The sequence below is a fragment of the Carcharhinus amblyrhynchos genome, chromosome 18 (assembly GCF_965287045.1).
Source record: "Carcharhinus amblyrhynchos chromosome 18, sCarAmb.v2.hapA, whole genome shotgun sequence".
Classification (NCBI taxonomy): domain Eukaryota; kingdom Metazoa; phylum Chordata; class Chondrichthyes; order Carcharhiniformes; family Carcharhinidae; genus Carcharhinus; species Carcharhinus amblyrhynchos.
Genome location: NC_137341.1, coordinates 9971404 through 9997761, shown reverse-complemented (window position 1 = coordinate 9997761; position 26358 = coordinate 9971404). Strand labels below are relative to the sequence as shown.

The window sequence follows — 26358 nt, the reverse complement described above, 5'->3', positions numbered from 1 at the left end:
TGGTGTTGTGAAACTTCTTTCTGTGTTTACCCCAGTCCAACGCCAGCATCTCCACATCACAGAGGGTAGAGTCCAGGCCTGAAAAGCCAATCTGGCCCATCACCTTGTGTGGGAAAGATTATGGAAGTCTCCCCCTAATCTTGCCTTCCACTCTTTGGTGAAGTGCCTGGCTTCTACTGAGGTGGGCAGGGGATGGTGGATGTGGATTTATGGCCTAACATTCCCTGATGTAGCACATTGATACTTAGTACACAATGTTGTTGTGATATCCCAGAATATGCTGTGTACTTATTGAGTTACATCTTGTGCAATATATCAAGAGTCACTGTAAATAAGATAACTAAGGTAGCATGATAAAACTAGAATAAAATACACTGTAGATCTCGACACTGTTAAATATCAACCTTTGTTATTTTCCTTCATACTATAGTGCGCCTTTCAGTCCATTGTTGGGATCAGTGCCATTTTTCACATTGGTGCTGATTGTCATGTGATCTTGTAACATTAAACAATAATTGTAGAACCTGAAAGATCCAGAATTTGAGAATGAATATTTGGAAAAGAATAGAAGCCTCTTGATTTTTTTTTGCTAGTCATGAGATATTTTGCCATTTATACATTCCTCCATTGACAACAGATATCAGTGGAAGCTATGCATCACTTTGCATGCTCAGCAAAATGTTTCTCTTGTCTAGTCATATACCTGAAGCTGATGGAATAAAACAAATGGGTGGTTGATCGAAGAGGTACCTTTTGATATGCTGTTAATATATGAATGTTGTATCAGCTTTACTGTTTCAGCTGTACTGCTTGGAAGCATTACTCTCAAGTGCTTATTTCAACAATACTCCACTTTCACAATTTCAAATTTCTAGTTTGGCGTGTTGGACTTACTCACTTCGAAACAACTGTCTGAGCTGACTGCGAATGTAAATGTTCTGAACAATCCTGGAAACATCAACAAGATTCTTGATACACTTTCAAGCAGAAGCTTCAGTGAACTGAAGACCTACATGAACCATTTTGTCAATGACACAGAAACAGTAAGTTAGCAATTTTTAAAAATCAGTAATTCTCAGAATATGGATTTACTGGCAAGGCTGATGTTTGTTGTCCATTCCTAGTTTCCCTGATACAACTTAGCAGCTAACTCGAGACAACAGTTCAGAGTAAAACACACCGGCGTGGAATTAGAATTGTACGTTAATTAGACAGACTTCCTTTCTCAAAGGATATTAGTGAATTAGTTGGGTTTTTATGACACTCTCATAGCTTATTTTCTCATTTTGTTGATGCCATTAAAATCTGAATTTAATGGTGTGTGTATCACATTCCTATTTTAACTTTCAAAATGCACAGTGGGATTTTCTACCCAACTTGCCCTGCAGCCGGGGGTGGCAGGATCTTCTACTCCTGCCACTGTCAAGTGGATTTTCCATCAAATTCACCACTCGCTGCTAGGAAACTCATGGCAGGGACACACCATCGGCAGGGTCAATAGCTCCCGTTGTGGGGAGGAGTGGGAAATCCTGCCTGTATATTGTCTATCCTATTGTAAATGTTGGTGGCATTTAATATTAAAAACAAATTTTTTTTTTCCTTAAGTGGCTTACATTTGGTATGGTGTGCACATCACTATTATTTAAGGGAATCTTAATACATTAAAAATTATCTTAATTGGACTCCAGAAAAAATACTACTTGCAAGTTTTAAAAAAAAGGAGCCATGTTCAAACTTACTGGTGCATTCTTTAAATTTTCTACCACTACCAATTTCTTCTACACATTGGAATGGATAAGAAACTAGCTAATGGAAAAAAAGAAATTATGCTGAGGTGGGGAAAAGTGCTATCTAGGCCATCCCATGGGCTAGGGTCACTGTTGGCACCACTAGTTTGCCAGTGGGAAAGAATGAAATTACTGATAAAATTTAATGTAAATAAGCGTAAGGTACTGCACTGAGAAAAATGAACAGCACATATACAAAAATAAATTAGCTAAAGAAAAAATTTAAAGACAGCTCGGTGATTTAGATTCAGTCCTCAACAATTCCAAATGATGCACAGCAAAAATCAACAAAGCAGAAACTTTTAAGCTATATTATGAAATTTATATTTTATGAATTAAAGGATGTTGTGACCTAACTGGATAATGCTCTTGGCAGCCTGCACCCTTAATATCACATCGAGTTTGGCAACCAATCTGAACTTGTCCACCTGCAGTTTTAATAGATGGGGATTGGGGGAACAAGGTCGCAGACAACCATTTTACTTCCAGTAAATGAGAATGTCACTAAAATCTATTAAGAGACCAAGTGTGCCCACTTCAACCACACATCCCACCTGGTAAAAGGAGAGGGATAAAGGACCAACTTCACGAGGTTAAGTGAATTTACGCTACTACTTGTAGTTAAGGAGAAGCAGGACTTTTCTCCATCACTTTGCGGCCACTGCCGGCTCCTCAAGTTAACCATTGAACAAGTCCCATGATTGGGCAATATCCAGTGTTTAACTCACTCCCATCCTTTCCAACCCTAGCATTGTGAGAAGAGAGGGATAGATATATGTGATAGTTAAGGGAATAGGAAATTGTTCGGGCTTCATACTATGGATAGATTGATTGGATGAATTGTTTTCTCCATGTGATGGAAGCAGTCACCTAAAAATACACCCTGCCTGCTTATGCACAATAGTATAATAAAAAAATCACCAACAAGCTTTCAGAAATAAGGATAACTTTTTGGCCAGCAAGGTGATTAACCTTGTATTTAGAAAGTGCAATGAAAGATGATGACTCTTGTAGTTCAGGCACAATACCAATATTGCAAGAGAAAATTAAAAGAAAATAATGCTCTAGACATATAAAATTTATGTGAAACCTATTGTACAAATGTTGTTTTGAAATGTGCAATTGTTTCTGTAGTTTATCATATATTATGTGCATAATATAAGGATTTCAATATGTAGTAAACCTATTATTCGATTTAAGGAGTTTGCTGAAGACTTTGAGGATGTTTTCTAAAAAAATTTAATTTTATTCCAGATGGGTATTTCAGCTATTCAAAACACGGCAGTAAGGGATGTGATGCTGAGCAAGATGTTTCAACGTTTAGCACACCAGTTTCCAACATTTGAAACCGCAGACTATGCGGACTGGTTCCAGACCTACTTAGTGATTCTGCTGCCCAGTATTAAAGCTAATCACCTTGCTGTTATACCTACTAACATAACTTGTGAATCAAACCATGCAATGTGAGTGTACAGTCAATGATTTTTTAAAAATTCTTTCAAGTGATGTGAGCTTAACTGACATTTTCAGCAAAGGTTGCCTATAATTTCCCTTGAAAATTGGTGATGAAGTACTGGAGTCTGTCTGTTGTCATTAAACCCACACTGCTGTTAGGAAGTTCAAGGGTTTTTACCCAGTGACTGAGGGAACAGCGATAAAGTTGCAAGCCAGGATGGCATGTGGCTTGAAGGGATACCTGCTGGTGGTGGTGTTCACATGCAGCTGCTGCCTTTGTTCTTCTGGATGGTAAAGGTTACAGGTTTTTGAAGTACTGTCGAAGGAGGCTTGGTGAGTTGTTGCACTGCATCTCGTAAATGGTACACACTGATGCCTCTATGCATCGATGATGAAGGAAATGAATGCTTATGATGGTGGATGGGGTGGGGATCAGGGAGCAGCTTTGTGCTGAATGATATCTAGCTCGTTGAGAGGTTTTGATGGTGTACTCATCCAGACAAATGAAGAGTTTTCCATAACATTCCTAACTTGTGACATGTCAATGGTGGACAGGCTTTAGGGAGCTTGGAGGGCTCTTTTTGTAGAGAGGTTAGAGACCAAAGGACCGTAGCTTTGCAGAAAGAAGTTTGTAGACAAAAGAGGAATCAGTCTGTTTTTAGTATTTATTTATTTGACTATCTTGTCATGATTACAGCGTTTAATAGTAGCTACAAGGTCCGACATGCACATGTATTTTCCATAATAATTCCAAAGATGACTGGGTCTTTATTTCTCTTGTGTAATGTTGTAAATAGAATTGAAATAGTGTATGCCAGCAATCTACATTTCGGCACTGAGGGAAGCTTTCTAACGCTCACTAATTATAACAAGAAAATTCTTCTAGCACATCTTTAAAAATTTCACTACATATTGTGAAGAGCAAAACTTCCTCGAACATTTCTAAAGGGTGGTGCAGTCTATTGTTGTATTTTTCATACAAAAATGCTACTGAAGTTCACACAACATTGTCCAACTATTTTTTTTTCTAATCCATGCAGAATTAAAGGACTGGATAAAGTATACTCAAGCTTAATAATGTCGCAGATTAATGATGTCTACAAACTGGCATCGAATTACCTCTTGACCCAACTCAATTCAACTGGTAATATGAAGACATCAAATATAGTAATCAGTAAATTGCAACCAGGAAATGTACAGCTATAATCTTATACAATATCAGCCGAAACAGTATAACATTTCATTTGAATTATAGAATGGTTACAGCAAAAAAGGGAACCATTTGGCCCATGTGTCAGTGCCTGCTGTTTGCAAGAACAAATCAGCCATCCCACTCCTTATAGGATGTAGAGTTTTGAAGTTTCTAATTTTTAAAAAACTCTAAGATCCAAATTTTTAACTGCCAACACTAGGGTCTTCAGTGTACTTGACCTACAAGGGATACATAACTAGTATTTATGAATTAAGTCGAATTTATTTCGCAAGATATTAAATATACTTAACAAGAAACAATGAACACAACATAAACGTTTCCAATCTCTTAAGATCCCAGGAACTCTTGATGTTGTCAACACTCTTGGTGTTGTTCCTATTCTTTGTCTTGAAGTTATGTTGAACTGTGTCTACAAGAGTCATAACCCAGAAGCTCTGGTATCACTGTGCCAACAAGGAATATGATTTCTCAACTTATATCCCTTAAACTCCCTTTTCTCCTTCTTTATTTGGAGATGGTCCACATGTACTCCCCCTATTGGCTCTTGGATGCAAATCATCCTGTATTACACCACCCCTGACAAAGTTCTGTCAGTTATTTTCTTGAACTTCAGAAGCTTACCTTCCATCACAAGCAAAATACGTTTCCTTTTTATACCAAACAGTAAAAAATAAAGTTGCATTCTCTTGTCAGCATTTTTAACACAAACCCCACACAAAAGCTATTAAAGCAAACAGTTAAGGCTATTTTGTATCATAATATCGGTGAATAAAGGTTTTCTCCCTGGTGCAGATCAATGCATGGTTTGTTTAAACATAAGTGGGGGGTGGGGGGGGGGGGTTGATTTTACAGCCTCGCTCATCCTGAAACAGTAAAATCCTGCCTGAGGTCAATAGACCTTCCCATTGTCCACCCCTCACCCACTCTGATTCCCTTGGTGGAGAGGGTGGTAAGATTTCAGCCAAGGTGTCATTCTAAGTTCAATGCTATTAACCATTCCTTCAAAACAGAAAAACCAATGAATTCAGATTTTGCGGCACCTTTGGAGTCACAAGTTCATTAAGAATAGCTTCTTAGAATCAACTGCTTTCCTGTTCCCCAATTACCTTGACTATTAATGGTCCTGAAGAAAATCAAAACTGAGCCATTTAATTTTAAACTGTGGTCACCAGAATAAAATCCATTGATATTACAGATTCTAAAATTAATAGGATTATCAAGTTCTTGCATCCCTCCCTGAAATCTAAAATTTGTTTCTCTTCAAATACCTATCTAATTGTTTTGAAAGTCACAATTGAATCTTGTCTCATCATTTTCTCGGCAGTACATTTCCAACCCTAGCTACTCAGCAGAAGATTTTGTTCCTGATGTTGCCTTTGATTCTTGCATTAGTGACCTTAAATCTGTGTCATTTGTTCTCAGCCTTTTGGCCAGTGGGAACAATTTCTGTCTGGACTCCTCATGATTTTGAACACATTTCTCAAACCTCACATTGGCCTTCTCTGCTGTGAGGAGACAAGCCCAGTTTCTTCAATATAACTGAAGTTTCTCATCCCTGGAACTATACGAATAAATATTTCCTGCACCCTTTCAGAAGCCTGCCCATCATTCCTTGCATGTAGAGTCTAGAAATGAATGCAAAACTTCAGTGGCGGCTAAACTAGTATTTAGTCAAGGTTTATCATTATTTCTGAGCTTTCATATGCCATGCACTGTTTCTTATCCATGGAATCATTCTTGAGACCTCTTCTACACACACTCCCATACACATATCCTTCCTTTGGTAGTATCCAGAATATTCCAGCTGAGCTCTAACTGGTGTCTTGTATAATTTCAGCACAACCCCCTTGCTCTATGCCCATGTTAATAAAAAAAATCAGGACACTACATCCTTTGTTAACTGCTCTCTCCATCTGTCCTGCCAACTTCAATAATCTATGCACATATACACCCAGGTTCCTCTGCTCCTGCACTCCCTTTAGAATTGTAACCCTTATTTTACATGGTCTGTCCGTTCTTCCTACCAAAATGCATCATCTCAGATTTCTCTGCATTGTCTTAGCTGCTGCTGAGATTTAACAAAGCTTTCACTGCATGGACTGTTTGGGACAATTGGGAGTGCTCCTTTAATGCCACTCCCTTGCTCATCAGGATTTGCCAGCTTGTTTCCAGCTAGAGCTCCAGATTTATTTAAGAACATAAGAAGTAGGAGCAGGAGTAGGCCATCTAGCCCTTCGAGCCTGCCCCACCATTCTATAAGATCATGGCTGATCTGAAGCGGATCAGTTCCACTTTCCTGCTTTCTCTCCATAACCCTTAATTCCCTTGTCTCTCAGAAACCTGTCTACCCATGACTTAAATATATTCAGCGAGGTAGCCTCCACCACTTCAATGGGCGGAGAATTCCAGAGACTCACCACCCTTTGAGTGAAGAAGTTCCTCCTCAACTCCGATCTAAACTGCACCCCCCCCCCCTTATTTTGAGGCTGTGCCCTCTTGTTCTGCTGTCCTTTCTAAGTGGGAAGAATGTCCCAGCTCCATACAGCGTGACTTCTTGAGGCCTCACAGCAGTATGGCTCCTGGTGGTGTTGTTGGCATTGAAAGCCTGCCAGCCCATAACCAATAGCTCTTGGGAACAGGGCTCCACTTGTTCAAAAATGGAGAACCTGTCTCAAGCAACTTAACAAATGGCTGCAAGGTAAAGACAGTTAACTGGAGGTGGACTCCAGATTTTACACATGGGGACAGGACCACCTCCCCAGAGTAAAATCCAGCCCCTTGTTGCAGCTCGGGTGCTAAAGGGGAAATTCAGCATAGCTTTACCAGGCTGTCGGTGTTTATGCTTTCACCATATTGCAGAGTTGTGTGTTTCCCCACTACTGTTAAAAGTGTAAAGAGCTACTTTTGTGGTATGGTAATAATGCTGGTTCACCTTCCATTTGTAGGTTCTGCATGTACTGTGGACACCAGTGGCAGCCGAGATTGGATACTTAAGAACTTTGGCAGATTCCGGTCACAAGCTCAATACAGCAAGCTACTGTCCCTGAATAGTAACTTAACAGGAGTAAGTTATTCTGATCTCATAGAAAAATGCAAATAGTTTTAGTTTTTGCTATGCAAAGCTCTAGCAAAAGGAATTAGTGAAAAATCTAAGGATTGAAAATATTGATGTTTTCATTTTACATGAATTCAGATAAATTTAAAAAGATATGATATATCAAGTGGCTAATTAAGCCATTTTTTAAATAATAGTAACCTGTTACAAGAGTAAGCCTCTAACAGTAGAAGTCCTCTCTAGAGAATACCGTGCAAATTATTTTATGGATGCTTAAAAGTATAAATCCTATCAGGATTCTGGCACGACTTTGAGATAGTTAGAAAGATAAACAGCTGGAAGCAGAAAGCCCCAGCAAAATTTTGCTTCAGTGAACTGTCAGCCCATTTTATATCTCTGCATTGAAGCCAATGAAAAGAAAAGCAGAGGCTGTGCAAAACATGTCACCAATTTGTTGTGAACCTGTCTTACACTTCTGGCAAATAATTGTTTAACTCCCACAGTTCTTAATTCAAATTAACTCATCTCTCAGTGCTCCTCAACACCACAATAGTTAATGCTTCCTGCAGATGGATGTTAAATTAATGATTCAGCCTATGCTCGAATTGGATCAGTACTAACAATTCACCAAGCTACACTAACCTGTAGAGGAAATCCCCGCTCCAGCTGACAGTTTGAGCTGAATTTTCACCACAAATGCAAAAAATGTGAGCCAAGACTGTTTTTGGATCAGAAACCCTCCACCAGAGGAAAACTGACTGAAGTTAAAACTTGCACTTGCTGTGAGTAAGCCTTGAATTGACATGGGGCCAGGTAACTTCCCAATAAAAAGTGTTCTCAAAGTTGGAGAGCCAATTAGAGGCCTTCTGACTTGATGGACCATGTGGCTCCAGTACAGGAACATAAGAACTAGAAGCAGGAGTAGGCCATTTGGGCTTTCAAGTCTACTCTGCCATTTAATAAGATCATGGCTGATCTTTTTGTGGACTCAGCTCCACTTACCCGCCAGCTCACCATAACCCTTAATTCCTTTAGTGTTCAAAAATCGATCTATCCTTGCCTTAAAAACATTCAATGAGGTAGCCTCCACTGCTTCACTGAGCAGGGCATTCAACAGATTCACAACCTTTTGTGTGAAGAAGTTCCTCCTGAACTTAATCCTAAATCTGCTCCCCCTTATTTTAAGGCTATGCTCCCTAGTTCTGGTTTCACCTGCTAATGGAAACAACTTCCCTGCTTCTAATTTATCTATTCCCTTCATAATTTTATATGTTTTTATAAGATCCCCCTTCATTCTTCTAAATTCCAATGAATATAGTCCCAGTCTACTGGGTCTTTCCTCATAAGCCAACCATCTCATCTTCTGGCTAGGCACATTACAGTCTTCTGGTCTCAACAGATGATTAGCTCTACCCCACCTCAACCTCTGTTCTCATTTTATCTAGAGTTTCTAACTGTTCTCTACCTTTTAGTTTCTTTATTGTCTTTATTTTTCTCTTTCCCCTATTTAATCCCCATTTTCTTACCTTCTCTCCACCTTTGCTTCCTTTTTCCCTCCCTTTAGTTCTCTCCCACCCATAGTACCCCCTCCCCCACATCTTCATCTGTCACATTTTACCCTTTGATTTCAGCTTCTCTGCCATTTGGCCTTTCACACCTTCTTGTCTCTCTGTAGACTGCCATTAGCAGCCTTTCCCCTTGTATTTGTGGCTATGACTCATCTTTCATTCCCTCACCCTAAGTATAAACATCACTCACTTTCTATCCTTTTAGCTTTGACAAAGAGTCATCTGGACTCAACGTCAATTCTTTTCAGACCTGCTGAGATTTTCCAGCATTTTCTCTTTTGGTTTCAGTTTACAGCATCTGCAGTAATTTGCTTTTATCCAGTGGAGCATCCCAGTTGCCCTCCTAAATGTATCTTTAACTCTGCTCTTAATTAGTTTAATTGCTTGGCTCATGTGGGTAACGCTCAAAATCCAATCAATGAGCTAAGATTTATTAACAATAATTATACATATTACAGTGCAAGAAAATAGATCTTAAACTCCACAGGCCCAAAACTTCGATTCCTGGCCCAAGCCTAGGCAAATCTTACAGCCTCCAACTCAGGTCCCGATTAGACCAGTGGGTCACATGACTCTTTCAGGGAAATGCCCCTTAAAGAGCTGTAACACCACAGAAGGACAGCTTTGCTGTGCCCAAACTAACCTCCTCAAGAATGATCAAAGCTGGCAGTGGCACGCCATACTGATATGTGCCCAGCATTGATAATTTTAAGCACTTTTCCCCAGTCTTTTACTTCGGGGTGGGGCTGAAAATGTAGTCCAACATGTTCTGCAGCACACTATTACTTCTTTCTTTTTCTCTTTTAAAATTCATTTAAAATCTTGACATACCTGTAGAAATCAATTCTGCCACTGAGACCTCAATCCTGTTATTGTAGACTTCCTCTGTTTGCAAAGGAGTTAAAATAATTTTTTAAGAACACATTCCCCTGGGTAAGAAAGTAGCTTTGGAAAATACTAAAACTATTTTAGAACAGTAAAACCAAAAATACTGAATGAATATTAATTTTTCTTATTTTTGATGCTTTTGTTCCAGACTGATGTTGCAGATTTACTGACTGTAAGACAGCTTGCCCAGTTATGTGCTATCAATGGATCACTGAAGGATTCAGACAATGTACGGAAGGTTATGAGCAACATCGCAGATGATAATATTACCCAATTTATGGACATTTTCAGCTTTGAGGCAAAGCAGGTAGGAAATACCAACAGCTGCTACTTTAGCTTCTGGTCAGCCGTTGCATCCTGGAGGATGTTGATCAAGTAAAAGCCCCCACATTTATTGAGAGGACGTCTCATTGAAACGTCCCAAGATCTGAAGAGGATTAATGGGATAGATGCTCCACTCGTCAGGGAGTTCAAAACATTTGTGATCTTAGGATAAGGGGCCAATCGGTGATGACTGAGATGAAAAATTGTTTCACTCAAAAGGGTGTGAATCTTTGGAATTCTCTACCTCTCCATTATTGAATATCTTTAAAGCTGGGGTGGAGAAATTCTCGGTGGTCATGGAGTTAATGGATGTGAGGCCTGGGTAGGCATGGCAGAGTAGAATCGGTGGACTGTGTCATGTGCTCTTCAGCTACCTTGTCTCATGAGGTCAACACCTTCAAGCTGTGGTGAGTGGCAGGTTGGGAGATCCCACAATTAAGGTGGATGGTGGTGTTCCATGAGAGGATTGTCTGTCCATGCACAGGTTCACTGCTCCTTGCACAAATGGCTTCTTGGCTCTGCACATTTTCTAGGTGCATGAGGATGTCAGAGTCTTTGCCGATGGGGACGGAGAGTTGGGGAGCATGAGCAAGGGGAAGAGGTAGGAACTGGAAATCTTCCTGTACCTTGATTATTGCCAATTTTAGATTGCTGCTCCTCGCAACATAAATCACACCACATAGAACAACCAAGCTTTATTCACTTTAATGGAAGTTTAATATAATTTATGACTGTGAGTCAAGAGAAAACAGGTAAAAGCTGGTTGTGCAGAAGATGGCTGCTCAGGTGAAGGAAGTGGAGCCTGATCGATGCCAGCATACATGATAGATTAACTAATAGGCTTGGGGATCGAATCCAATGTGACAGGGCACAGAGAAAAAGGCCCTGCCAGGTGAAGGAAATGGATGGGGTACAGATGGACTTAGGAATGGTCAATCAGCTCAGTAGGCCTGAAGCAGGATGTTTGTGACCTAGGGCGCAGGTGCAAGGATGAAGTCATCTTTGTAGGATAACTAGAGGCTTATGGAAGCTCAGGCTCACCCATTCCAAGATGTCTCATGCCAAATTTGTGTCACATCTCTCAGCCCAGCATCTTCATCAAAGCATATTCCATATCATCTGGCAGGACCCTGTTGCCAGCTGCAACCCTGACGATTACTCCTGTCCAGCAGGAAATGCGTTGCCTCCTCTGCATAATGGTGTGTGTGAATGGTTACAGTCTGCAAACAAAAGGAGCGCAGCATTGGGGGATGGGCAACAACAACCCTTTCAAGGCAAATGATAATAAAAGTTACATTTCAATACTTAACATGGCTCCAATCATTGGAAGAAACAGCAGCTTGGACAAAGGTAACATGGACTGTAAGGAATCCTGACCTGCAAAACACAGCAGATTGAATTAGATTGAGATCAAAGCAAAGGAGCAAAATGGCTTCGTACCATTGCTTCTCTCTCTTCCCCTCTGCACTGAGAGAAATAATGAAGTTGCTTATCAGCAAGTAATGTTAATCCTATTTACTGACCTTCTGAAAAATTGCTCCGCAAAACAGATGCATTTCCTCTGAAACTGTAGAGAAAAAAATCAGTTTTCAGTCTCTTTGTAGCTTCAGCTGAGAGCTGAATGTTAACGTGAACATGAGCCATCCTTCCAATTAACACATGTATCTTCAGACCCAAGCAGTCCATACTGAGTGCATGTGTAAAGATATATGGACGTTACTTCGTATTCACTTGATGACATCATTCATGCATGCACAGAGGTGTACTGGTAGGCTGGACAGAGTGGAACGACCTAGTGGTACCAATCAAGTTGTGGCTTTGACCTAAAATGTGTTGAGCTTCTTGAGGTTAGCTGATTTACATGTAAGCATTCCATTAAGGACTAGTTACATAGATGTTGGCATTTTGATGTGATCTCCTGCCACATGGCGTGACCATCAGCTAATACAGGCAGCCTCCCAGTTACAATCCAGTCGGGAAGATATCGCAGGCCAAAGAAGTGGCCGTGGGCAGGAAAGACAGCATTCGTGTCCCCATGACCTCCATGAAGGTGTTTGTTCTCCAACATTGGCACAGTGGTGAGAACTACAGCATCAGGAACCTGCCTGCTGTTAATGTTGCAAGTGCTGTGGTAATTGAGTACATGTTTTGGTTTATGTTAAGTGTAGCTGTTACTAATTGGGGAAACATTAGGGCACAAAAGTTAGGGTGGCACAGTAGTTAGCATTGCTGCCCGAGTGCCAGGGACTCAGGTTCAATTCTAGCCTTGAGTGACTGTGTTGAGTCTCCCTGTGTCTACACGAGTCTCCTCCGGGTTCTCCAGTTTCCTCCCACAGTCCAAAGATGTGCATATTCGTTGGTGGATTCACCGTGCTAAATTGCCCCTTAGTGTCCAAAGATCTGTAGGTTAGGGGGTTTAGCGGGTGAACAGAATGGGGTGAGAGGTGGACCTGGGTAGAGATGCTCCGTTGGAGAGTCAGTGCACTGTCAGGATTCTATGGATGTTAAAGAGCCAGTTTCCACCTGTGGAAGGAAGCTGTGTGAAAGTAATAAGTATTCTGCACTTGGGTTTATTTATAAAGCCCAGTATATGTTGAAGGCAGATTGGTTCGAGCTCCTTCCATTTGCCAGATAAATACTCAGCAACTTAACACCTGTTGTCCTTAACTGGATGACAGAATCACAGGCAGCCAATTAGGAGGCATCCTGTGGTAAAATCATTGAGCAGGTTCTGCTTCTGGCAGCTGTGATTGGGACCCACTTTTTACCCCAATTCCAAGGTCTAAAACTTCTTATAAAATTCCGTCCCTGTTCTTATGGCTACAGTACTTTTATGGATTCTTATGGATGATCCAGTTATGTTTCTGGTCAATGGCAGACAGTCCCATCGCACCACCGCTGCCCCCCCCCCCCCCACCGCTCTCCACCACCCCCTTCCCTCTTTCTGCCCTCCTGTCTCTTCATCCCTGCATTGTCCAGCCATCTTACAATCAGACATGTGTATAACAAGTTAAGCTATCACTTGCTAAATGAAAAAGAACTTGATAATTGGTGACTATTTGATTAACAGTTTAAGAATTTATTTATGTGAAGAGTGCATATGTGTGAATTTAAGCATGTGTGTATACGGTTTAATCTGACAGAACTTGGTGCATTTGATACTGTTTGTTAACTTTTCCAGAACAACGTAAGATTGGTTCCAGAGGTGAGGTCCAGCTTGTTGAGTGAAGTTCTGAATCGTGCTGTGCCAATTATTTCCAGTTCAAATGAAATTGAACTCCAGGCCTGGCTTGATACCAGGCTGCAACTGCTGATACCAGGACTGAATGGAAACTTGACTGAATTAATTCTGACCAACGAGAATTGCAAGGGAGCTCAGATCATGTATGTTCACAGTGCTGGATCTTAATATGTTTTTCTACTTCTTTGAAACATTTGAAATATTAATTGGCAGAATTATTAATTTACTTAAGTGAGAGATTGAGAAGAATGTTGTTTTACAGTGTACTTCAGTCTATATTCAGTGATATTATTGATTTTGAAAATATCCAGATATTGCTTTTTACCTGATGTCCAGATTTTCCAAATATTGTTGTACCTTTTGTACGGAACTGTTATTCTCAGTATTAACTAGCACGGTGGCGCAGTTCATTGGAGTTCAGAAGGAATAGTTGGTTTGAGGTTCAGCTCTAATTCCCTTTGTGATTATTTGAACCTATTGTTATGGGTTGCGTCCAAATGAAGGACAAATGTTACTCACTGAAAAACATGAGGATTGCACCGTTTGGTGCAGTCACAGAGCAGAGGTGCAGAAGCTTAGTTAGCAACATGGAGATAGCAAAAGGACAATTAATTATGGAGTTCATTACAGAATTACCAGAACAACAATGATTCTGTTTTATTACCATGGCACTCATGCCATCAGAAAACTTAAAACGCAGACTTGTATTTATATTATGTTTGCCTTTACAACCAGAGGGCATCCCAAAGAACATTATAATCAATAAAGTACTTTTGAAGTTCAGTCAATGTGGCAGCTAACTTGCACACTAGATCCCAGAAACAGTAATCTATTTTTGTTGTTGAGTGAGGGATATTGTCCAGGCTGCTGAGGATAACTCCTCTGCTCTTTTCTACAATAGTGATATGGGTATTATATGTCCATTCACTGAGCCATGGCTGACGTGCTGTGCTGCTGAGTGGAATCAAATGCCAATCAGCTAGACAATACTGGATGAGAATGACATAGTTAGCCATAGTCTGGGCTATACCTCTTGGCTAAATAAGGCTGTGGGGAAAGTAATGACCAAAGTGTGATAAGATGAGGAAAAGTATGAATAAAAAGTTCTTTAAAATTATTAATTGCAGTAACCTTACAACTTCATGCTTTGGGCGGATCTTTCTCATCTTCGCTAAATTTAGACGTATGGAGCGCGCAATCTTTCTTACCGTCCAGTTACGTATTACGAAACTGATGCTTCGAGCAGTCAAGGCTGTCAGCTGGTAATCTAAAACTGGAAATACTACCCCTAGTGTGCAAACAAAGCAAGGAATAATTGTGACTATGGGTGACAATATAAAACTGATATTATTAATTTAGCAACTGAATTGATAGCGCCCATATCCCACCATCAATATTACCTCCAGGCTAAAGGTATATGTTCACTAAAAAATTTAATATTCACTTTTTGAACCTTTCTTTTAGAATACACACCCTGAATGCAAGGCTTTCTGAATTTACAACAAACATTCGGCAACAAATGTATAAAAGCATCAGAACCTATCTAAGCAAAGGTATTCAGCTTCTATTTTGTCTTATGTTGGTAACAGATTTTAACATTTGCATAGGGCTGCTCATGGTCATTTTAACTGCATCCTCTTTTGTATTTACCTTCTCTATAAATGCAATCACTGAATGGATTCTTGAGGATAGGAATTTGAAGTGGTTAACAGCTAAGAACTTCAGTATGTTCTGGCTCTGAACCATCTAAACATAGAGACTATTTTTATTCATTTGTGGGAATGTGGGCATCACTGGCAAGGACAACAGTTATTGCCCACCCCTAACTGCTATTGAGAAGGTGGTGATGAACTTGCTTTCTTGAACTGCTGTGGACCCTGTGGTGTAGGTATACCAACAGTGCTATTAGGGAGGGAATTCCAGGATTTTGACCCAGCAACAGCAAAGGAATGGTGATATATTTCCAAGTTGGGGTGGTGAAGGGAACTTCCAGGTGATGTTCCCATACGTCTGCTGCCCTTGTCCTTCGAGATGGTGATTGTAGTGGGTTTGTAAGGAGCCTTGGTGAGTTCCTGCAAACTTGTAGATGCTTCCACTGTGCATGGGGGGGAATGAATGTTTATGGATGGGGTGCCAATCAAGTGGGCTGCTTTGCCCTGGATTGTGTCAGACTTCTTGAATGTTGTTGGAGCCGCAGTCATATTGTCCAGGCCTTGCTGCATTTGCATGGACTGCTTCAGTCATTAAAACTCCGTATTTACCTGCAAACAATTCATAACACAGTAAAATAATGGTACAGGCAATTTGTAGGCTGAAATGAATAAAGCCTTATGTTATATGAGCTCCTTTCTGTACTCAGTCATTCCATTAACATGAATACAAACATGGAAGTGTCAGTGGAAAGCAATTTCTTAAAGGCCTGTTGTTCCTTATAGATATCAGCAACTTTGTGGCTTAATTTATCCATCTCTATGTAATGTATTGAATTTGCCATGTACATCACCCACTCATTTTGTTGTCATCATCATTCTGTATAATGATTATCCCCACATCTCTGCACTTTTTGCCGTGAGACAAAGCTTCCAAAAGCTGCAGATCCCCAAACTTACACCAAATAGCATCAGTAATACTTTCTGTGGAACATTCATTGACTTTGAAGGGATTTCACAGGTGATGCACTGACACTGGAGGAAGATAGGTTTCTAATTGCTGTTCTAATTGCACTTCATTTATTTACTTAGGTCCCAAACCAAGATGTTATAATGCAAGTGACCCAGCTCTAAACTCTACTGCTTGGTTTGCCAATTACTTGGGGAAATTTCTGATCTACACAAGCACAGATGACCTAACTGTGCTCACCAATGATGCAACAGTATGTATAACAATGTAGCTTGAGTTGTCTTCTCCTATCCTTACAAATGAATACATTGTCTTGTTTCTTTCTTATTGTTCCTTGAAATGTAATGGGTGCGGTCTTTCCATCCTGCTGCGCTGGTCAATTAGCATTGCTGGGCAGCAAATTTGATTGGGAGGATAAAAATGCAAATCACACCAGGCATTTAGCAGTTGTGATCTGCCAAAACTATTTCTGACACCGTAATCAGCCTTACACCCAGGAAGGGCAAGAGGCTGATTTAATAACTAATGTGCTGATTTAAATGTGACTTGTGAGCCCAGGACATAATTGTCCGGTCCGGGGTCACTAAGCTTTCTATCTTCGCTGGTGAAGGTCCTCATCAATGAGGGTCACAAAATGTCTCCACCAACGGGGGGGACCTGACGTGATGGCCTTGCCAGTGGGACCAGTGGCCATTGAAGCCCCCTGGCACTGCCAGCCTGGGACTCTGGCACTGTTCACTGGGCACTAAGCAGTGTCAAGGGGGAAGGGCCTGAGGAATCAGGGCATCACGAGGTGGAAACAGACAGGGCCAGAGCCAGACAGGAAGGGTAAGGGAGGGGTATCTCTGCATTGGAGGTGGGGGCTGGTGGTGGGGCTGGCGATCGAGACTCAAGGCTGCTGATTGGGGTGGGGAGAAGGAATCAGAAGGAAAGGAGTTCTCTCTGTGGTGGGGTGATGGGTGGCAATTGGATGGGGGTTTGTAGGGGGTTGGTGGTTGGATGGGGATCTGTGGGGGTGTGGCAATCAGGAAAGTTGTAGGGGTCTGGGGAGAGGAGGGAATGACAGATCTCCAGTATGCTGTGTACACTTATACACAGTATATGGGAGATCCGGGCACATGCCTAGCACTGCGCAGCTGGCTTCCCTGGTGAGTGTATGCCCCACCTGCCCATCTACCAGTGTGAAACTTCCAACTGCCAAAAAATTAACAGAGTGTGGGAAAACACTCTGCTTTTCAGACTTTTGACACACTTATCCACCCAATATTTGCTGTGGTAATTCTACTGCCTATAACAAGTGCTTTCTACAGTTACAGATATTTGCAGCCAACCAGGACAATCTAAATCTCCTGAAGGAACTTGAGCTTCCTGAAGGCATCCAGAGATTTTACGCCAAAGCACTCTTCCAAAATACCATTACTAATGTGTCAAGGTACAGACCATTTACGCTTTGAGAATAGTGAAACAAGTGACAAATACAACAGATCTGAATATTGACATGATTAGTTTTCTCTCATCTGGAGTAGGCTTGAAATCATTTACTGTTTTTTTTTCAATCATTCACAAACTTCACTGACTAGGTCAGCATTTATTATCTATCCCTAATTACCCTTGAGGAAAGTATAGTGTGAATCGCCATTTTGCACCACTACGGTCCATGTGATGCACCACAGAAGAAGAAATCTACAGAGCTTTAGGAAGGAATTCCAGGGTTTTGAAGATGATGATGGCACAATATGTTTTCAAGTCAGGACGGTGTGTGACATAAGAGGGGAACAACTAATTGGTGGCATTCCCATGTCCTTGTTGTAGTTTGGAAAGTGATTTTGTAAGAGCCTTGAACTAGACTGTGCATCTTGTACATAGTACACCTTGCTGCTGCTGTACACTGATGGTGGAAAGAATGAATGTTTAAAGTGGTGAAGGAGTGTCAGTCAAGCTGATTATTTTGCCCTGAATGGTGCTTAGCTTCTTGAATGTTGTTGGTGCTGCATTCATCCATTCATGCAAGTGGAGAGTATTCCACCACACTCCTGACATGTGGTGGTGGACAGGCTCTGGGGAGTCAGGAGCTGAGTTACTTGCTGCAGAACTCCCAGCCTGTGATCTGATCTTGCAGCCACAGTATTTATAAGGCTGGTTCAGTTCAGTTCAGTTCAACAATAAGCCCCAGGATGATGAAGATGCAGCATTTCAATTTGAAAATGCGCCCAAATCACTGATGTAATATTTTACAGGATACTTGCTATTCTATTGGAAAATTTGTGGCTTGTTATTTAATTTAATGCCTTGATCAAATGTAAATTATGTGGTAGTTGATAACAGTCTTTATCAAAACTATTGTTCCAAATATTGTTGTACCTTTTGTACAGAACTGTCATTCTCAGTATTAACTAGCATGGTGGCACAGTTCATTGGCGTTCAGAAGGAATAGTTGGTTTGAGGTTCAACTCTAATTCCCTTTGTGACTACTGACTGTGTAAGCAACCCTCGAACCTTGAAGCACAGTTGACCAGAGGACCTATCCTGCCATGCTCAGCTCTAGGACACTGCAATCCCCTTTATATTCCCCATCAGCCTTTTTTTAATTTTTAGATTTTAATAGCTATTCTGGGTTTTGCTTGCAGTCCTTTTTCAGCCATTCCATATCCTGACAAAACTGTATGAAAGAAAATCCTCTGACGTTCTTTTTTTTTTGCAAGGAAGTAGGAGCAGGCCATTCAGCACCTCGAGTCTATCCTGCCACTCAATAAGGTCATGGTTGATCTGATTGTGTCCTCAATTCCACTGCCTGCCTGTCCCCATAACCCTCAACTCCTTTAACAGTCAAACATCTGTCCAAATCAGCCTTAAATGTATTCAATGACCCATCCTCCCCTTCTCACTGGGGAAAGAGTTCCAAACACTAATGGCCCTCTATGTCCTTGACCCTAAGAGAGAATCCTCAGCTTCATCTTAAATGGGAGAGCCTTCATTTTGAAACTCTGTCCCCTAGTTCAAGAGTTCCTCCACAAATTAGAATATCGTCTCAGTAACACCCTGTTAATCCTCATCAGACACTTTAAGATCACACCTCATTTTTCTAAACTCCAGTGAGTCTTGGCCCAACCTGTTTGACCTTTCCTCATAAGATAACCTCTTCAGCCCAGGAGTTAGGATAGTGAATCTTCTCTCAATTCTTTCCAATGCAAGTGTGTTCCTCCTTAAGTAAGATGACTCAAAACGTACACAATTTTCCAGGTGCGGTGTCACCATTTGTTCTTTTTATGGTGATCTTAAATTTACACCCTCTAGCTAAAAACTCAGCAACCGTTGAAATTAGTTTGTCCTATTTTATCTTATTAATACTCCAGTTACTAGTTCTAACAATTCCAATCAAATTTGCTTTTAACTGTCTTTATTCTAATTAAAGCAGAACTTTCTAAAAAAATTCCTATCTTAGAAATACAAAGTCATTGCACTGAGTGGACGGAGCAAGCCCTTAAACCATCTCCTTGCATGCTCTGAATCTAATTCAAATTGAATGCAATTCATGGTCCCCACAAAATCGATCGGGTTGCGGACTGCTCGATCTGAGCTGACAAGAACGGGCACTGGGCTTGATCCTGCATATGATCTTAGCTAAAAGGCCAAGAAGCACATGTTATGTGGCTCTCCTCTAAATATATTAGATTGTTGTTGTAAATTTTAATCCCAGTTCAATCTCTTCAATGCACTTTTTAAAATCATTTTTAAGGCAAAATAGCATAGAAATCAAAGAACAAAGAAAATTACAGCACAAGAACAGGTCCTTCAGCCCTCCAAGCCTGCACCGACCATGCTGTCTGACTGAATTAAAGCCCCTACCTTCAGGGGACCGTATCCCTCTATTCCCACCCTATTCATGTATTTATCCAGATGCCCCTTAAATCTCACTATTGTATCTGCTTCCACTACCTCCCCTGGCAGCAAGTTCCAGGCACCCACCACCCTCTGTGTAAAAAAAAAAATAAAACTTGCCTCATACGTCTCCTTTAAACCTTGTCCCTCGCACCTTAAACCTATGCCCCCGAGTAATTGACTCTTCCACACTGGGAAGAAGCTTCTGACTATCCACTCTGTCCATGCCTCTCATAATCTAGTAGATTTCTATCAGGTCGCCCCTCCACCTCTCGTGAGAACAAACCAAGTTTCTCCAACCTCTCCTCATAGCTAATGCCCTCCATACCAGGCAACATCCTGTTAAATCTTTTCTGTACCCTCTCCAAAGTCTCCACATCCTTCTAGTAGTGTGGCGACCAGAATTGAACACTATATTCCAAGTGCGGCCTAATTAAGGTTCTATAAAGCTTCAATATTACTTGCCAATTTTTAAACTCAGTGCCCCAGCCAATGAAAGCAAGCATGCCATAGGCTTTCTTGACTACCTTCTCCATTTGTACAGCAACTTTCAGTGACCTGTATACCCAGACCTCTCTGCCTATCAATACTCTTAAGGGTTCTGCCATTTACTTCATATTTCCTATCTGTATTACACTTTCCAAAACTCATTAACTCACATTTGTCCGGATTAAACTCCATCCACCATATTTCTGCCCAAGCCTCCAACCGATTTGTATCTTGCTGTATCCTCTGATGGTCCTCATCGCTATCCGCAAATCCACCAAGCTTTGTGTTATCTGCAAACTTACCAATCAATCTAGTTACATTTTCCTCCAAATCATTTATACATATATTACAAACAGCAAAGGTCCCAGCACTGATCCCTGAGGAATGCCACTGGTTACAGCCCTCTAGTCAGAAACGCACCCTTCCATTGCTTTCCTCTGTCTTCTTTGACCGAGCCAGTTCTGTATCCACCTTGCCAGCTCATCTCTGATCCCATGCAACTTCACCTTCTGCACCAGTCTGCCATGATGGACCTTGTGAAATGCCTTCTGAACTCCATGCTTTTGATGCCAATGGTTTACTGTGTGTGAAGCATTTGCATTAATATGTTTTATATTGTATTGCATTTTCTGACTGCATCTGAGTAATAAATCCTGATTGGTGTTCATTTTCTCAATTTTTATACAGCATTCCTGATAGTTTGGTTTGTTTTATTGTTGGTACATCATCAGTTCAATCTTTAACAGCAGATCAGGCTGCAACTCTGCTCAAGAAAGCAAACAAAGCTTGTCAGCCTCCTAGTATAAATGGAACAGCACCAACAGATGAACAAATGCAGGTAGGAATTCGCTATCTGTCTTTGCTGTGGCAGGACCTCCACTTTTAGCAAAGATGTGCCCTTGATCCTAGCTAATTTCCTGGCCTATGTGTTATTTACAATATTTTGATGGGCACATAGTTTCAGCCAGTAGGGTCAATGTTGACCATAACAAACTTTATAAGAGCTTGTCACAGCATAGCATTGCCAGTGGCCACAGTGCCAATAAATGTGTCCCCCCCTCCCAACCTGTCAAATAATTTTATTTTTTATGCAATAAAAACTCAGCATGTCTGGCAGCATCTGTGGAGAGAGAGACAGTTAATGTTTTGGTTCGATGTAACTCTCCTTCAGGACTGCTTTCAATTTAATTTTAATTTTTGTGCCTATAGCTCAACAATTGCTTTCCTGTGTGTTGGGGTAATTTAAGTTTTAAATGTGGTACCCATAACAACAATGGATCAACAGGCCTTCCTTACATCCGTTGTTGCTAAGGTACAAATGACAGGAGGTTTATTGGATTTTGTATTTGTATATTGTATAGCTGGGAAGATACATTTTCCCTTATATTTGTGGGAAGGATTTAGGGGAGATGGGGAGGCCTGAAAAAGCTGTGGATGCTGACACCCTGCTAAATTTATGATTAACATTTTCTGCTGTCTCCTGCTCAACAGCTGGCCAAATTGACAGCCTGCAGAATCCCTCCTGCTCGGTAGCCAACCGACTTATCAGTCTGGTTCCCAGCAGTAGTGAGGAAGATTCAAGATTTGCTTTGAATGGTGGGTGGTGGTTGTGGAGCAATGTGGCAAAGATACCAGGCAGGAGTTGGGGGAGGTTGCCAGTTGTGGCACCGAGGAGAGAAGGGTCGAATTGGTAAAAGGGAGACAGAAGGCTTCCTTGACAGGTTAAGAAAGCATTCTGCTCCTTTTAGCTCACATGGTGTGTTATGAAAAGCACTTGCCAGCTGGAGTTGGAAGCCAGCTCCTGCCTTCAATTTTCTGCTACGTTTCCAAACCCTGGACAACATAGCTAATATTAAGTTTTCCAAATTGCAATTTGAGAGCCGGATTTAAATATATTGATGAAGTGTTCTGCCTCGTCAAACAGGATATTCATAATTCGCTGCTGTAAAATGGTGGCAGATGCATGGGTGGTAGACAGGCTTTAGGGAAGCAGGAGTGGAGTTAGTTGCTGCGGAAATCCCAATTCTAATATTTAATCAGGCTGTCCCTACTGCCTGTCATGGGAGATTTAATATTGGGACGGTTATACATTCTTCATACCCAACATCTCAAAAATAGTGGGGTGAGCACGGAACTGGCAGATTATTCACCATTGTATCTCCTGCCTATCAGTGTCCATATAAATTAAGTGGAAAATCCAGGGCCTGTTGGATTGGATCGTGTTATGTGCTGTTGTTTCACTATTATTTTCTAATGCTAATAATCCAGACTATTATAACTGAATACAAAAAAGACCAGTGTTTTTATTTTCAGACCCTGCCAATATACCACACATTTCCTATTGACTCCTCCCCTTTGACTTCACACTCAAGTTAAACCAGAATTCACAAGGCAGTAAAATCTACCAAACCTGCAAGTTATTATTTTGTAAGATCTCATGCATCAGTGAGGACAGTGCTCCTGCAAACCCTGACGGTTGTATTTTCTTGCAGCTTGCAGTTGCTCTTGTGAGTAAAATTGAGAACTTCTCCCCTGATACTCTTACTAACCTGGGCCAATCAGCTGCTGGACTGTCAACAACACAGATCAAGAAGATCGATGGGGGCAATGTCTTAAAATCCCTGGGCAGCCTGAGTAAAGTCAATGGCTGGACTTACGGCAAAGCTAATGCATTGATAAAGAGGTTGACCAGTACAGGTACCGACTTTCAGGTAAGGTTTACATAAATCAAAGAAAAACATTCTTCCGCAATTAATGAGCAAAATAGGACTGATTCCACATTGACAATTGGGAACATTAAAAGCACGTGGTGAAAACCTGCTGGGTGCAAGAAATAATCTACAGACCATTACAATTAACAGATGGCAATCAGGAACTGCATAATTGTCTACTATATACATCCCCTATAAGTTTCTCACCATGAGAGCACAGAACCAGTCCTTACATCAGAAAGTATGGGCAGAGTCATTGGGCTTGGTTTTCATTTTTGAGGGGAGTAGCAGGAGTCAGGAAAATTCCTGGCTTGGTCTGGCCACCTCAGAAGAAAGTGCCAGGAGAAACCCAAACCATCCCGTACCTTTTAAAAGGCACTCCTGGAAACTGGAAACTAGAAACCAGCAATGAGGTCTGCAATCAGGCTCTGGCCACCCTTTTCACTCTATGGAAATCCAGCCTATTTATCCCCATTGTAATGAGATTTTTACCATTGACTGCAATTCCAAATTGCTAATATGTTAAATTTCAGCTAAATAAATTTAAATGCAAGGCTAGAGAATACCTAGACCAAATCCAGTCCTAATATAATGATACATAAATTAAGATACCATTTATGAAATTACTTTAAAAAATTCTCCAACATAGTCAAGTGCCCTACAGTGTAATCACACACAGGCATTGGGGCTGCAGACTTAAGGGAATAATAGCCAAATGAGTGAAGTTTATGACATCTAACCATGATTTATGTTTTACTTACTAGGTTAACAATGCTACCAACCTACTGACTTTAGGAACCTTGGCAATTGGACTTTCAAGTGATGAAATAAAGAATATCAATAGCAGTGTGATTGCCACTGTTGCTACTGACACTATCTTTGTGGAAAGTATATCGCTTGCTCCTGAGCCTGTGCAAGTCCTTGTTGTCCAAAAGGTAAGTGACCGATAAAATGGCATACCACTATAGGATAAAAATTACCTTTTTCTTTTACTTTTCAGGGCATAGCACAGCTTTTGGGTTTAGAGTTATGCTGGTAACCAGCAAGATTTACATTTCCTTCAAGAGCCTCAAGATCTTTACTATTAATATTAGTACCTCAAAGAAGTTCAACCAAAAATGTTTGATCTCTCCACCAAAACTACCTGCACCCATCTCCGTTACAGGGCCATTGGTGCAGGAGGAACTGGGGTTGGGACACCAATCCTGAGAATTTGCACATCTTCACGCTTCATTCGTGCAATCTCAGATCTGCCATATCAGATAAAAAGAGTTGTGGCAGCCCATGAAATGGTACAACGGGGGCTGGGGGAAGGTGTGTCCACTCTTTGGGCAGAAAAAACCTCCTCCTGCCTCATTCCTGCTGACGCTCCCAGAGATTTTAGCAGAGTTGCTCAGGAACTTACAGGCAGGCACAAGCCAGCAGTTCAACTGGGATCCACACTCCCCACTGCTAAGGTTTTCATCCACCCAGGAAAATACTAAAGCTTAAACGTTTTTCATTTGTGATGAAACTAGATTTAGAGTTACAGACTTTTGCTGAGGTCTGATTTTTTGATAGACTTTATAGAATAATGCTGTACAATTAAAATATCCTTTGTTGCTAATTGTACCACCAAAGGACAAAAACAGCCCAGGAAACAGGCCCTTCGGCCCAACGAGCCCGCGCCGCCATTTTAACATTACCAGTCCCCCCTCCACCCATGACCCTTATCTATGCTTTTGGCATTCCACATTGAGGGAAAACTAATTTAGGGACAATTTATTACCTCCAATCAGCCTAATAGCCCATCTCAGCAGTTTCCATTCTGAAATTGAAACTGTAAAATGTTATTGCAATGTTTTTTAACACACATCTGCTTTGTATTCTGGATTGTTTGAACAGAACTTTGAGGCCCCACACCAGTAGCAATCTTTACGTGCAGTCTGAAGCTTATTGAAAAACTGTTAAATGATTGTTATGACCACCTGTATTATTGTCAATTAATGTCAAAAGCAGGAAATCACAAGCTAACTACCTGCCTTGTTCCTTAAGGGACTTGCAACGTGCAAGCAGTTTATGGTGAAGACAGTTAAAAAATTCCAGCCATTATACTTAGCTACTCCTGCTTTCGTTTTTTTGGAAAGGAGTTTTGCTATTTAACAACATAAATTCTAATTCAAAACTCCTTAAGCTTCTGGAAGAGGAGGAGTCCAGCTTTTAGACAGAAAGTCTTACTAAATGTTGTTTTCATGTGTTTGATTCTCTTTTAGATTGTTGAATCTTCAAATGATCCCATTACAGCAGTACAGATTGTTCCGTCTAAGCTTGCGACCAAAATAAGTTTGCCTCGATTGATTTCAAAAAATATTAATCTAAGTCTTGTGAATAATAAACAATGGACACCTGAACAAGTAAGTTGGTGAATTATTCAATGAAACTAGCTCAAATAAAAATTCAGAATATGTTGTGAAATTTCATACTCACCGAGATGCAATGAACCAAGGCTTTGGAGTAGATAACTTTTCCACTTTTGGAAGCCAGTTCTAGTATCAACTCAGGCATAGCACATGCCAGATGCAGACAAATCTCCAATTATTTGGCTCCAACTATATCACTTAACCTCTAAAGAGCACCGTTTACTACACCAATACAGATTTGCTATTTCTCTCACCTGCAATGATTTTTCAATGATCCCTTTACAGAGGATTTAAAGGGATGGCTAAAGCACACTCAGCTTTGTGCTAATATCCATGCCTATTAGCATTTGGGATACTCCAACCCTAAGAGTTAGAAAAGGGAGATGGATTAATTACCACTTCGATCTAGCAACAGAGAGTTAGATAGCCGTTGTTTTTATTTAAGGAAAATTGGACATTATGTATTGCAGACAGATAATCTGCTGCAGGTCCTGCCAAACTTAAAATCAGCTTCAGTGACTTTTATGTTTTAGTAAAGGTTGCTTTTCAGTCCAGATTGCAAAGGTGAATGGGCAGTATGCTATTTCATTACACCAACTTGTCCCATTACAGAAGTTTCTAACTACATTTGAAGTACTTGTTTATGTGCATATTCAACAGGAGGAAATTATTCATCCATGATTATGGGATTTAAATAAAGGAGAACCAGTGGATGTCATTTCTTTAGATT

General features: G+C 40.8%; 1 protein-coding gene across 1 annotated transcript in view; it reads left to right on the top strand.

Moving 5' to 3' along the window:
* Positions 1 to 26358, top strand: part of LOC145354828 (otoancorin-like) — a 60823-nt gene that overhangs the window by 11043 nt on the left and 23422 nt on the right. Inside the window, exons 6-18 of the mRNA XM_080206336.1 lie at positions 876 to 1043; positions 3042 to 3250; positions 4283 to 4386; positions 7401 to 7519; positions 10115 to 10273; positions 13472 to 13674; positions 14996 to 15084; positions 16273 to 16403; positions 17461 to 17582; positions 21206 to 21356; positions 23011 to 23229; positions 23994 to 24164; positions 25482 to 25622. Coding sequence (XP_080062462.1) covers positions 876 to 1043; positions 3042 to 3250; positions 4283 to 4386; positions 7401 to 7519; positions 10115 to 10273; positions 13472 to 13674; positions 14996 to 15084; positions 16273 to 16403; positions 17461 to 17582; positions 21206 to 21356; positions 23011 to 23229; positions 23994 to 24164; positions 25482 to 25622 — 1986 coding nt within the window. The remainder of the gene's footprint in view (positions 1 to 875; positions 1044 to 3041; positions 3251 to 4282; positions 4387 to 7400; positions 7520 to 10114; positions 10274 to 13471; positions 13675 to 14995; positions 15085 to 16272; positions 16404 to 17460; positions 17583 to 21205; positions 21357 to 23010; positions 23230 to 23993; positions 24165 to 25481; positions 25623 to 26358) is intronic.